General features: G+C 29.2%; 1 protein-coding gene across 4 annotated transcripts; it reads right to left on the reverse strand.

Annotated features, from left to right (window-relative positions):
- Nucleotides 1–293: 293 nt before the first annotated feature.
- Nucleotides 294–12,618, reverse strand: Rh50 (Rhesus blood group-associated glycoprotein Rh50). 4 transcript variants are annotated; one of them, XM_071713867.1, is made up of 12 exons: nucleotides 10,544–10,647; nucleotides 9,710–9,794; nucleotides 8,707–8,842; nucleotides 8,156–8,215; nucleotides 4,774–4,960; nucleotides 4,421–4,571; nucleotides 3,936–4,083; nucleotides 3,568–3,786; nucleotides 2,820–2,902; nucleotides 1,741–1,884; nucleotides 1,199–1,364; nucleotides 294–907 (listed from the first exon to the last, which is right to left on the reverse strand). In XM_071713867.1, the coding sequence occupies exons 2-12, from the start codon at nucleotides 9,716–9,718 to the stop codon at nucleotides 747–749; spliced, it is 1,464 nt and encodes a 487-aa protein (XP_071569968.1). In that variant the 5' UTR covers nucleotides 9,719–9,794; nucleotides 10,544–10,647; the 3' UTR covers nucleotides 294–746. The 4 variants fall into 4 exon arrangements, with proteins under 4 accessions (XP_071569968.1, XP_071569969.1, XP_071569971.1 ...); XM_071713868.1 differs by lacking the exons at nucleotides 9,710–9,794; nucleotides 10,544–10,647 and adding an exon at nucleotides 12,447–12,618; XM_071713870.1 differs by lacking the exons at nucleotides 9,710–9,794; nucleotides 10,544–10,647 and having other exon boundaries at nucleotides 8,666–8,763.
- Between the last annotated feature and the right edge of the window lie 1,413 nt (nucleotides 12,619–14,031).

The raw sequence follows: 14,031 nt of genomic DNA on the forward strand, positions 1-14,031 counted from the left end.
ATGTGTAAGAGAACTAGTGGATTACATTGGTAACAAAACATACACAAATGTCCCCCACCGATTTTGAATATGTATAATTCAAAATAAGAGATATGTATTTTTTTTATAAATGTTCTAACGTACGTAAGTGATGAGACATGATTGGTGTGCCTTGATTATATTAACTTAGATTACATTAACAGTTTAATAATAATTATGGGTCTGAACGCGTTAAATCTTTTTCTAGACAATTCTGTCTAGAACTAAAATTTATTTAAATTTATTTATTTATTCATTATTTAAATACCTTGTAATTTCATTCATTTATAACTTTTTATTAATTTATTAAATTTCTTATATTTACAACAAAAGTAAAATGTTGTTACAAATTGTCTTATTTAATACATTTATGCAAACGCAAATATATATATAATATATTTTGTACAAACATTTTGTAGCAATTTTTTTAAACATAAATTTTTCTCATAAAAGATAGAAATACTTTTTATATCGTCCACCTTAATCGCTTCCAATACTTGATGAATTGTAAAAATCTATGCTTGTATCGTAAAACAGTTCGTCTAACGTAATTATTTGCAATACGGTTTCTATGAAAGGTGCAAACAGGAACTAACTATTAAGTAATTAATTATACAAATATTAGAATACGCTACTTAATACTAATGTTTTCATGCAAGCTTAAATAATTTCGTGAGATTCGCACTTTGCATGTTATTTCATTATATATTGTGTATTATATCCACATGTTAAATGTTGCCCATGGCTATATGATCGTTGGGACGTGTATTATCATTTCTATTTTTTCCGATCTCGTGCTGAAATTCATTTTCCAATTCCCAAACAACCTCATCATCGAATTTCTGTTGCTCGGTGACCCACCCGCACATTATTGTACGTAAAAGTATACCTATAAATTGAGTTACATAATCCGACGAAATAAATGAATAAAATCAATGAAGTAGAAAACAAACTCATCTGACTAGACAAACTATAAAATTTAATTTAAAGACAAAGAAACTAATTTATTTCAACGTACAAGTAAAAAATTTATATAATTTTTCCTTTTTTATCGATAATTTAATTTGGTTACAATAAGAAATTGTATTAAAAATTTATTCAACAGAATAAAAATTATTTTCTTTCATATCGCTAGTGTTTAATTTTCACAATATGCGACGTGGAGATTGATTAGAAGTACCTGTTATTAATCCAGAAACAATGGAGATCCCAAGGGTGACCGCCAGCGCCAGTAATTGATATCCCGCTTGCTGATACGCCGTCCTATTGAGTCCCGGTGATATTCCATAATTGTCGCGCATCTCGCCAATTTCTGCCTCTGAGCTTGGCGCTCGTGCAGGAAAGATCTATTGATGAATGCATTAAAAATAAATATTTTAAATTAACAATAATTACAAATTATAATTTGGCATGAAATTTGCAATATCTTTAAAGAACATTTATATAGTTTTCAATTATTTTATTTTGAAATGTTTATATACATATTTTGATGGAAAACAGATAAAAATACGATTAAAGTTAAAATACATTTTATCATACGTTGCATGTACAATTTTTTGAATGATTATCATCTTTATGTGGACGGGATTCTGTTCGGTAATTACCGCAAAAATTATTTAAAATTGCGATGGTCAAATTATCGTTCCGTACAGCAACGTAAAAATGAGAGTTAATTACGCGGAAACGATCAAATGATTAATTCAAGACAATGGAATTACGTACTTCATACAGGGAGTAATCATAAGAGGCTTCCGTGGCCAAGCCTGCCATAAGAGCCCCGAAAAATGCAGCCAGTACACCCGGCATTCCGTGTAAATTATGTACCCCACAAGTGTCATGGATATGAAAATGTTTTTGTATAATTGGCTGTAAAAAAAGAGATAAAGAAATTTATATAAGATTGATTTAGTAGAAAAAGAATAGTTAATTATATTTCTTGAGAAGATTTAAAAAGTTTAAAGATATTAAAATAATAATAATATAAAAATAATACACAACGCTATTCAAAAGTTTTAGGACAAAATTTAGATTAGAAAAAATAAAAAACAAAGTCAAATTGAAAAAAAAACTTAAATAAAAAAACAAACACAAGAAATATACCTATATTTATTATTTAAAATAAACCCTTTAATATATGTACATAACTTTGTATAGTCGTGCAATTTGTTCGATACAACAGAAAAGTTCTTGACTATAAATGATATTTAACTTCTTCGTTAAGTTATGCTGAATGGTGGGAATATCGACAAACTGTTGTTGAACTTTTAATTACATCTTTAATTCCGAAAATAAAAACTAGACGAGGAGTGATTTATGTAATAACCAAACTATGTGTATTTATATAATCCTTATATAAGAATATATAACAAGATTGTTTTCAATATCTAATACTAGTCGAGATACTAGTCTAATATATTTTTGTGCTATTTTCAAAGAACTAAAATTAGTATAAATGTATAAAATCTAGCAAAATTCCTGATTGGAATGATCTAATGTATATTCTGTGTGTTCAAAGTATTTTTTTGTTGGCATAGCGAATAGAAGTTTATATACATATATATATGTAACAATTACGTTAATAGATTTATCTATTATTTTATCACAAAAGTATTAAAGTACACTCATCGGAAAGCGAATATTTTACGAGATATTTTATATTTTATACCGATATAATTTTACGATTTTAAAATATAAAACATCTCGATCCTTTAAAAAAATTACTGATTTTCCAACTATTTATTTTCAGGAAAGGATAAAAAGGTACGTATTTAAAGAACTATCTGATCTCATGATAATCTTACCGTGAGATATTTGTATCCCAGCACACTAATCATACCAGATATAGCGCCAATGACCAAAGCACCCACTGGTTGACACATCATACCTGTGTGCATTGAAAAAATCCGAATTAGAGAAAGGCTCACTTGATTCTGAACAAGAGAACGAGATGATTTAATGAGACCAATAAAAAGTATCATATCTCTATCTTTTGGACAAAAGTGTTTTATGACAGTCACGTTGCGATACAATATATTTATAACAATAAAATATTGCAAAAAGACAATAATATTATACTTGTATATTACTTTTATTCTCAATTTTAATGGCCATGGGTAATGTAGTACAGGTACACACAAAATACGAAAAAAGTGTGTGTCTTTCTATTTTCATGTAACATAAGTAAACCAAAATTAATAAGCAATATGTTAATTACAATAATTACAATGTAACATATACAATGTAACTAATATACATTATGTAGAAAACATTCGAATACTGTAATACATAATTGCAATATACACTGATTGATTTTATATTGTAGTAAAAGTAACATATTGAGAAAAATTAATTTAGCTCAATGAAAAATTAACTGAATTAACACAAAAAGTAAATGTGCGATTAAATACAACTTAATTTCATCACTTTCTTATTATACCGTGCATTATAAGATTTTGTATATTATATAAAAACCCTACACATAAATAGTATATGTATATACATAATATTTATAGATCTGTATGTTAAAGAGTTAATGATCGATTTGCAAACCTGCAGCTGTGCCAATAGCTACGCCTCCAGCTAGGGTTGAGTTTTGCACGTGCACCATGTTGAATTTGTTGTCCTTGGAAACCAATGCCGACACGGCGAACGTGATCACGCAGCTCGCGGATATTGATAGCAGAGTGTTGATTATAGCACGCTGTTGATCATCTCCTGTCAACGCAGCGCTATTGAATGACGGCCAAAATAGCCATAAGAACACCGTACCTGAAGGCAACGATTAACCATATATCTTATTACCTCCTTTCTAGCGATTATCATTTATAAAATTTAATAAAATTTCTAAAAAATTCTATTTAATAAAGTACCCAATCTCTATTATTGTTATAGATACGCAAAACTTATTTGACATATACCAATCATGGCGAAAACGTCTGACTGATAGGACGATCCCTCCAGATCATGCTCCTTCGGTTTATCCTTCATTCCGAGTACAAAACTAATTGCCAATCCAAAATATGCACCAAACACATGAACGAACATACTATCACCAGCGTCAACAACCTGAGAAATATCAACGAGGTTTATATATTTTTATTGATATAAGTCAGCAACATAGATTAGATAATACCTATAATGAATATCTTCATTTATAATATAATAAACATTCGTTGGAATGAATTATTATGAGAATACTATCGATTGCGATAACTCTTTCCTGACAATTGTCAGAAATATTTACAAATATATTTTCTGTAGATTTTTTATCATATAAAAATATCCCTTTAATTAATTGATAAATGTATATTTTGTTTTACCGCTCATTGTGTGTGTGATTTATGATCGCGCGATTTATGAACTTCTGTGACTGCGATCTTGCAAAACCAGAACATAAACTTACCATGAACAGATGCTCGCCCACATACTTATTAACGGTGAACATGATTAACTCCACTATCCCCATAAACACCAGTTGCATATAGGTCACTTTACCTAAAATTGCTCCCATGGAGATAAGCGGTGTAGCAACAGCAACATCGGCGCTAAGCAAACTGAAAAGTTTCGTAACAATACATGATAAAGAAATAAATATTTTTATTTAAACTTTTCTATAAAAGAGCCATTTTTTTTTACTTTCCTTAATTTTAGTGTAAAAGTAAAACGTTTACATTTCTTTATATCCACAAAATAAAACTAATCTAAAATATTATCTAATTACTTCAGTCTTTAATATAAATCAGAATAAACATTGACCTTCCTAATGAAAGATGAGCCTTGCTGCCTAATTTCACGTTCAACATGCCGTCGCAGATTAAAGCCACCTGGACGAGAATCGCGCCTATGAGGAAGGTCAAGCCAACAGCGCTCTGGCTGTACCTCTTGAGGAACGTCATCAGAAAGCCAAAACCGATCCAAATCATCACGTGGACATCTTGATACACTGTATGATTTCAGCCAGATCCAAGAACAAAAAAAACAAGCGTTTTGTAAAGCGATATATATTCGCCACAATTCGCGTGTTGATTAGTGCATATAAAGTTTCCTTTCTTCATTTCTCAATCTACCTTAATCGCGTATATACCTACTTACACATTAATTAGCAATCGCAGCAATCACAGTTTATAATAGGATAGTAAAAGATGTAACTTACAATTTGTATAGATTTAGCATAGATTTCCGCGCGTTGTGTTTACGCATCTTATAACTTTTTAATTTTAATATAGTAATAAATATAATAATAAAATATTTCAATTAACATGCAAGTTCTATATACCGATACAGCAAAGCAGGGATTGCAGCACATCTTGATAAAAAACTGATATTCTGATTAAAAAAGAAATATGTGTTATTAAAATTTGTGTTAGAATCTGTTATTAATAAATGTAATTTTATCACTGCGAATAGATTATAACTTCCTTCATTTACGTAAACATTTTTTATAATCTAAAATGGATTTTATTTAATTATACAAATAAAAATAATAGAAAATTAAATATAAATATAAACTGTTATTTATAATTATACATTTGTAAGTTCTGTTTTTTATATGTTGTTTCGTACATTTGCTTCATATATTTCCATTCCATCTGCTATTGCTTTGTACATTTTACTTCAGCATCGTGTGTATCATAAGGACTTTCATTTATCATTAATTTAAGTATAACAAAAATTTGTTTGGCATCACCTCCTTTTTCACCCTGTGTTATTTTTTATATCATTCCAATATTTTTTTCTGACGCAAAACATAGCTATCACTTTTCTCATGATTTTAGTAATAAAAAGTATCAAAAATCTTCTTTCATTAAAAGATTAAAATCACCGATGGCCAGATAAATAGTCAATCAAGAACAAAAATTTTACACTTAACTTTTCAAACATTATACGTTGCTTCAGATTTCAACGATATTATGCGTGTTTCTCGTTATTTTTGAAAAATTTTCTTTCTCGGGGACATACGAGAAGAAGGACATACAGAATATATTAAAAAGATGAGCTGACAGTAGGTAAAAAAAATAAATAACAAGAAAAAAAAATAAAAATGACAGAAAAAGGGAAATGGTGGGAAATGATGAGACCAATATAAAACTTACGTGTATAGCTGACAGATAGAGAGTTCGATTTTCCATTCAAATAAGGTGCGAAGCTATTCTGTGGGTTACCGGCGTCCGCCTCCGGGGCATAATCATATATGGCAAGAAAAGCACACAACAGAAAACCCTCGATAAGAAGAAGTATGATCGGGTGTTCTGGCCCGTTGCACGTCAGGATTCGTCCCAGCATTGTGCAAGGATCGACTATATGCCAACGAAGCTACCGTATTGTGCGGCGTGTCATGCGGCAAATGTGCTCGGTCACGGTGACTTCTTCAAAATTATTGGCGTTTTCGTACTTTATGGAGATTTCATTACGGTGCATATGTACTTGAATTTAATTTGCCGCACGAGAAAGTATAATACGCATTAATTTCTGATAAATGTCAATCTTGGAGTATTAATGCGCAGTGAGTTAAAATTTTTCCAGTTCACGAAAATGAAAAGATTTCATTTTATTGCTTATATAAATGTAAGCGTTAAGATCAGTTTTATATTAATGTTATGATTATTATGCAGTTATTTCTTTAAAAAAAGGAACACATGCATAAATTAATTAAAATTGTCGTTGGTTAAATTTTCTCTTCAAAAATAATTTTATAATAATCAATTTTTTAAAGAAACACTTTAGATATTTTTAATTCAATTTATTAACACAAAATTTTATCCGCAATCTTTTTACAGCAATCTTATTTTGTCTTATTTAGAATAATTATAATTTATTGATTACACTAATGTGTTAATTGAAAAGAGATTACATGGTTGAAGCCCCATTGAATTTAACGATAAACTTATTATTCCAAGTAGACCATTAATCGGAAACAACGTAGACATGACAATTCACTGACAAATGCTGAAGATGGACTGTTTCCGACGACTAGCGCAAACAATGTCTCTCCAACCAACCTTTTGAACACATACGGGTCGATAATGTTTAAAATAAGAAAGGTCAAGCCGGAAACCGTAACTCTCTTATTCACATGCTAACCTGTATATTCTTTCCTTTGTGCAACGCTGAACACGTACAAATATATTAAAATGATTTATTTTAATTTTTCTAAGCAATCTTTGTGATGTGCAAAAAAATGATTCAGAATAAACTTATTCTGTTTTGAATAAGATATTATCTGTGGTTAGCACATATGTACGTACGGCATTGTACGGTTGCGAAACGTGGACGATGACGGGAGCGGATAGGAAAAAAATTAAAGTTCGAAATGTGATGTTACAGGCGCATGATGACAATACCATGGACAGAGGTAGCAATAGGATTAGCAATAGGGAAGTATTAGAAAGAATTAAGGAAAAGAGAAATATGTAGAAAATAATACAGAGTAGGAGAGATAGGATGGTATAGGACACCTGCTGAGACATGAAGGATTAGTACGCGACATATTGGAGGCGGAGATAGGAATAAAGAAACGTAGAGGTAGACGCAGATTAGATGATTGTTCACAATTAGTCAAAGACGTAGGATGCTCTACTTTCAGAGAAATTCGTAGGTTAGCTCAGGACAGGAAAATATGGAGATACGCGTCCAACCTGTCGTCGAACTTAATGATAATGAGTACAATTTTATTTCAGGTGCTTTTTACGAAATCTAAAAGCTATTTCTATTTTTTTAAATATAGAACCTTATATTTTTTTACATAAATAAATTTTTATCTTATTTTACTTGTAGATGCGTTAACACAAGATCATTGAAAAATAGGCAATTTGCAAAATAGCTTATTTATCTTAATAAATTTTTATATAAATAATGTGAAAGATTTGTAAAGCATCTTCTTAATGATCTTATCTTAATATTTTTATATGTGGAATGACAAAAAGATTTGACTTTTTTCTTGCGTTTTCTGCATGATAGAGATAAAACAATCTATTTTTTAGACATCGTTTTACGAATATTTTATAAATTCTTGTTGATAGTGAACAAGAATTGCCAAATATATCTTTTGGCTCTTTTTCACTCTTTCTTTTTCTTCATTTTTTCTATTCTTTTACGAAAAATATCAAATAATTTAAATGAAGAAATTTGATTTACTTACTTGGATAAATTCGTAATGGATCGTCATCCGGTTTCTTGGTTTGTCCGGATTTGTTGGTGCCTACAAATATAATTAGAATTTAATGTTAAGCACAATAGTGGAAATTGTATAGTACATAAATTATATAAAAAATTTAAAGAAGTTAATCATTAGAATTTTTACAATTATTTTTTAAAATTCATAGAAATTTCTAAAAAAGTTCTAAAAATATCTAAAAGGAATATGTTTATAATAAATTCTTTTTTAATTATATATACTTCTATTTCCTTGAAAGTTATCGGAAAAAAATTGTTTGTAATAAATTAATATTGTATATGTAACAATTTTATAAAATTTTTGTAGAAAAGAATTAAAATTTTGCTATTTAATTATAAATTTACATTCTTCTATTTAATAATATCTTACATGTATTTATGAATAAAAACATGAATTCGGTGAAAATTATATTACACTCAATAATTCTTATATAACTATACAAGTCGTATTATTATGTAACTGAGATCCACGTACATGTATACATTTATATGTATGTGTGTGTTTTGGACACTGACCAGTGTGATTTTTTAGCAAATTAGCATTCGCCTCTGGACCGTACGTCATCATTGTCCCTATTATCGCGATTAGGATAATTTCGAGTAGAAACAGCATCAGTACTTGCTGCTTTCCAGTGACCGATGAAAACATTATCTGCAAAATAGGAAAGATCTATTTAAATCGTTAAAACAGTTATTTTTAGTACGATTAAATTATCAGTTTACTGCCAAAAGCTTTTTGCTGTTGAATTGTATTTTGGATATGAATGACACAAGTTGTTTTTATTTATAGCTAGTTTTTAAGAAAGAAAAATATGAAAAGAATAAATATCTTTTTTTCTATATTTTCCATATTATTATTATTATTATTATTATTATTATTATTATTATTATTTTATTGATATATTAAGATATATTTAGTTATCGTTGTTGCTGTTTTATTATTTTTTTTATGAGTTTAAAAAGTTTTTCTTTAAATTAAAAAAATAAACATTATTTAATTATTAGATATTATTTGATTATGTATAATAATATTTTAAGTATTTAGAATAGAATAGAAGTCCCTAATCGATTTCCTTGGGATTACAATTTTCAATCCCCACTATCCTCTCCATCTCTACACTAAACCTTTTTTAGACTAACGGTTTAACATCTCTTCCAAAAGACGGAGCCCAGTTTGCTCCGCACGAGAGTGCGCAGGGGCGCAGCTTTCGCAATATTAAAATTCCATGTTTACGTGGCTCTAGTGGAGGAACCTGGTTCCTCAGATCACGAGTCTGGCGCGTGTTATCATATTAAATTAATCAGATCTTTATTCGATATCTGTATAAAAAAATATATAGGAAAAATAATTAATATATAAATATATCTAATAATTCATTTTAAAAGTCTAAAATAATATTCTTTAGAACACATACACGCATACATGTATATATACACGTATCTATAAATATACAAAGTCGTAAACTTTAAATAAGCAAATATCTATAAGTAATAATTTGCATATCAATCAGTACTATACCTTTCCCATTGTGTTTCAATAATTGAGTTTAATCAAATTGTCAGTTACGCCTCTCACACTGAAGATTTTCTGCCTCGCAGATTCACTGAAAGAATACATATTTTCTCGCTCACTTTTGCAAACTGACTTATACGCTCGTCGAATTTTATGAGAAACGCGAAAAATGATCCGAATCTACATTTATTTCTATTCGGCAAAGTAATAAGCATTTAACTGAGAATATAAGTGAAAGGTGGAGAGTAAATGTACTATGTCCATCCTCTGTTACATTAATTTACTTTATTATTGACTAGTTATATAAAATATTTTTTATATCAACAATTTTGAAATAAAAAATACAATTTAGTTCTTGTATTTTTTGATGTTCCACATATTCGCATATATATTTCTTAAGTATTATGTTGCTATATAGATTGGAATTTTGTCCTGTACATTGCGTTTCTCCCGTGCACCAGTAAATACAAACTGCTATTTTGTTAAATTCATTAAATGCAAATAGCAAATTCAAATGGTCAAGACAAGACGAGACAAGAGCTACGGTGGAAATGGTTTTGTATATGACCAATATAATCTGTATTAGTTCAGCTGGTATGAATGATGTGCGTTTCTATACGCTATTGTTTATCTTTCTATAGTGGACATGATCCAATTACACTGTAGTTGCGCAACATTGACTACCCCACATTATTTCTACTAGACCATTACACTCATACATTTCAATACAAGAAATATCACTCTTTTTCGTGGAATTGAGTCACTATTACACTGAGTGTTTTATATAACATTAATCATAATATAGCATTACAATTATAGGAATAACTGCAAAGTTATTACCCAATTTCAGATCACGTTTTCACTCTTAGTGGATCGTTGACGTGGGAAACGTCGCTCGTCGTACGATGTCGCAAAACGTTCTGCCTCGTTTAAGCCTCGTTTAAATACCCATACTGAGGGTCGCTCCGTGATCATCACGGCTGTTTATATGAACCCTAAGCCGTAGGGAATTAGTAACAATTGTCATCTTTATCTAATTTCATGTGTCCTTGTCATCTCATCGAGATACTTGATTTCCAGAAATAGAAGAATCCGCGATTTGATCTACGTATTAGAGTCTCGAGGCAAGATTATCACGAGCATGAAGTTAAAACTGGCATTTGTAATAATCCATTTAAGAAAGAAGAACTTAACCAGTTAATGTTTGTACAACTACATTTTTTCATAATTATTAACATATTTTAAAATACCAGCTTCTTTATTTATCATGTAATTAAGTATATGCCTTCTTAATAATGTATCTAACAATAAGTATATTGTAATAGATGAGAAAATACTATTATAAAACTTGCTATTAACATATTGTTGTTAATTGCAATTTGACGATAGTAACAGAATTATTTAAAAATTGCTTACTAATTAAAGTTTGCAAGAAAGTTTGATCAATTCAATATAAATAGTTGATATTTTATTGCACTGCTATAATTTATTTTATTGTAGTAATCTGTTTAATAATTTTTAGAAAACCTTATCCTAGTTCAGTAATTTTATTTTATTATTATTTTATTTTATTTATCATTTTTTATCTCACTTTTCGTTTAGTTAGAAGAATTTAATTTCCTTTTTCTTTAATCTCGCTTTTGTACATTTTACATCTACACTTCACACTTTAAGAGTTATCTTTATATCTATTTGTTTTATAATTTGTTTATAATTTTTTATAATAAAATTAGAAAATTTATTATGCACAGTGTATTATTTTACATTTTATTATTCTGTATTCTCTATATGAATATAGAAATTGGTTCAATTTATTGGTTGGGTTACGAAAATATATGTCAAAGAGATTGCTCACACGAAGATATCAATTATGAATTCATAGATATATGAATAGTTAGCAAAATAAACAAGATTGTAAGCGTAAAGTACTAAATATTTATGAAATTGGACAAAATAAAAAGTATGTTCCGATTCCGCAAGACTGTTGCAAAATTATTTCTAAAGCAGGGATTATAACAACGTGCAATAGATTAGTGGAACTGTTTTTCAAGAGTGAAACTAACGTTACAAACATATTATCTATTAACGATGACATCCTATACATCAACTGCACGTGCAAGAATAAGAATGTAAGACTGCCTCTTATAACAAACAATTGCTTACGCAACCACTCAAACGCGGTTAAAACTATGCATCTTCGAATATTTTAAAAAATAAATTCTATTGTGACACAGATTTACATATCTATAAAAATACTCACAAAGTTAAAATTTTTTAAAATTATTTCTATGTTTTTTAATAAAATAGAGATAATAAAAGATTACTTTGTTGTTCTTCTTTGTTATTTTCACATATTATTATTGCATAGTATATTAATATGTATACTTATGGGAACAATATAATTTACATTTTACAAAAAATACAAAAAAATTAAAGCAATAAGATTTTGTAGCACTAATTAAAAAATTTATATTAATTTAACGATTATTTCTATATTTATATTGTAGGTAAATGTAATCCAATTTTTTAAAAAGTACGATAATATAAATCATCATTCTATATCGTTCAAACGTTAAAAATAACAAATTTTTGATATAAAATCTAAAAATTATTAATGTTAAAAGCTAAATGTATTTAAAAATCTATATTCTTTTTTTCAGTATTTATATATTATTTTTGGAAACAGATATCATCTTAAAAAGCATAATAAGATTTTATTCTTACACTGTTAATTCTTACTTACCTTTATTTTGTGTAACTGCTTTGAAACAGAAATGATGAGAATGTTGGATGGATAAAATTTTCTTTATATTCACAGATTTTATATTAAACTGTCTATCTTTTCAAATCGCCTTTGCATCGCGAGTATCAGACAAAATTTTGGAGGTCGAGCTGGTATCGGCGAGAAATAATATGATTTCGCCAATGGAATCACGAAACGTCTGACCACGAGGACAAGCAAAGCGATACTCGACCGATGAAAACGAATAGTTCAATGCCAGTCGGCAGATGACACGCGATCGATTTGTTCTGCTCAGGGAAATGGACAGTCAACATGTACCGATATAATTAGACTATACGTCGAACGCGAGACAAACAAGTCGCCAGTGGTAGCGGCGATCTTGACATTCTAATGTGCCGTGTAAAATCTGTGCAATGGGATAGAAATTTTGATATGTTGTATGTAAATATTAGTATGCGGGGACTATTTTAATTCATAAGATCTTATAATCCTATAAGATCGCATTTTTAAAAAAAGAAAAGAACATTTCAAAGTTTTGTTCAATATTTAAAAGGACAAGATTAATTCGATTTTTTTTAAGACTTATTAAATTTTAAACCCTCTCAGGTAAAATAAATATTATTTTATATATTAAAATAAGATAGTTAAGATCTGCATCATTTTACAATACAATTTGAGAAAGCAAACAATTCAATTTCTTGCTCCTATTCTTTATCACTTTCAGCCAAGCGTCGTAAATCCAGATGACATGTAACTTGAACGTCGCGATTGTCGTGCGAAAATCCGCCGAATGTGAGTTTGCACAAGAGTGCGAGAGGCGGCATTTAACTCGAGAGACAATATCCCGAGTCGCAGTACTGCCGTCGTGTCACCGATATTTCCAAGAGAAAAATTGAATACGTGCTACGAGTTTGAATGTGCTTTCGTCCTTCCACGGTCCCGGATGCATCGCCTTTGATCAACTAGGGATCAAATTCTCCTCCGGATCGGTTGATCACGCTCCCACACGCGTAGATACCTAGACAGTAAAACAACTCAGCTACGGCAGCTACGAAATTGCAGTCTCTGTCGATACGCCAAGCAAACCACTGCCACTCGCTATCAAATAGACTGCTTGCCTCGAAATGACACGCGATATTATCTCATCAAACTTAATTTTCCTCTGTTTGTTTTACATACAATTTAATTTTATGTAAAGTGGAATTTGCTAGACGGCAACATTTATAATAAAGTATAAGAAATATGTGTATATACACTGACGAAGAGATGTTTACAGAAATGGATATAATACAATTTAAATAAATCTTAAAAAGATATATATTATAAAGTATATTAGAACAGAACAAATTATTAATAATTGAACGACGAAAGTTTACGAATAAGCCTATGAATAAAATCTGAATTTTTCCACATTTTCCACATGCAAGTTAATATTTTCAATTTTTGGCACATAACAATATTATTAAATTAATTATTTATAAGTATATGTTAAAATATTACAACAGAATTTGTTCTCAGGACATCATAAATATATGATACGTTTAATTCTCGAATAGATTTAGTTCTTAAAGCGTTATTTTATATG

Source organism: Temnothorax nylanderi, unplaced genomic scaffold, assembly GCF_030848795.1.
Source record: "Temnothorax nylanderi isolate EJ_2023f unplaced genomic scaffold, tnyl_v1.0 TNYL_tig0131_pilon, whole genome shotgun sequence".
Classification (NCBI taxonomy): Eukaryota; Metazoa; Arthropoda; class Insecta; order Hymenoptera; family Formicidae; genus Temnothorax; species Temnothorax nylanderi.

Bases quoted from the DNA above. Each gene is read 5' to 3' on its own strand.
- Rh50 (XM_071713867.1), bottom strand. The intron at 8,216-8,706 runs GTCAGTGTCCAA...TTATATTTGTAG, and splicing joins TTTGCTAAAAAATCACACTG to GCACCAACAAATCCGGACAA. The intron at 4,961-8,155 runs GTAAGTAAATCA...GAAATCATACAG, and splicing joins TCCATTACGAATTTATCCAA to TGTATCAAGATGTCCACGTG.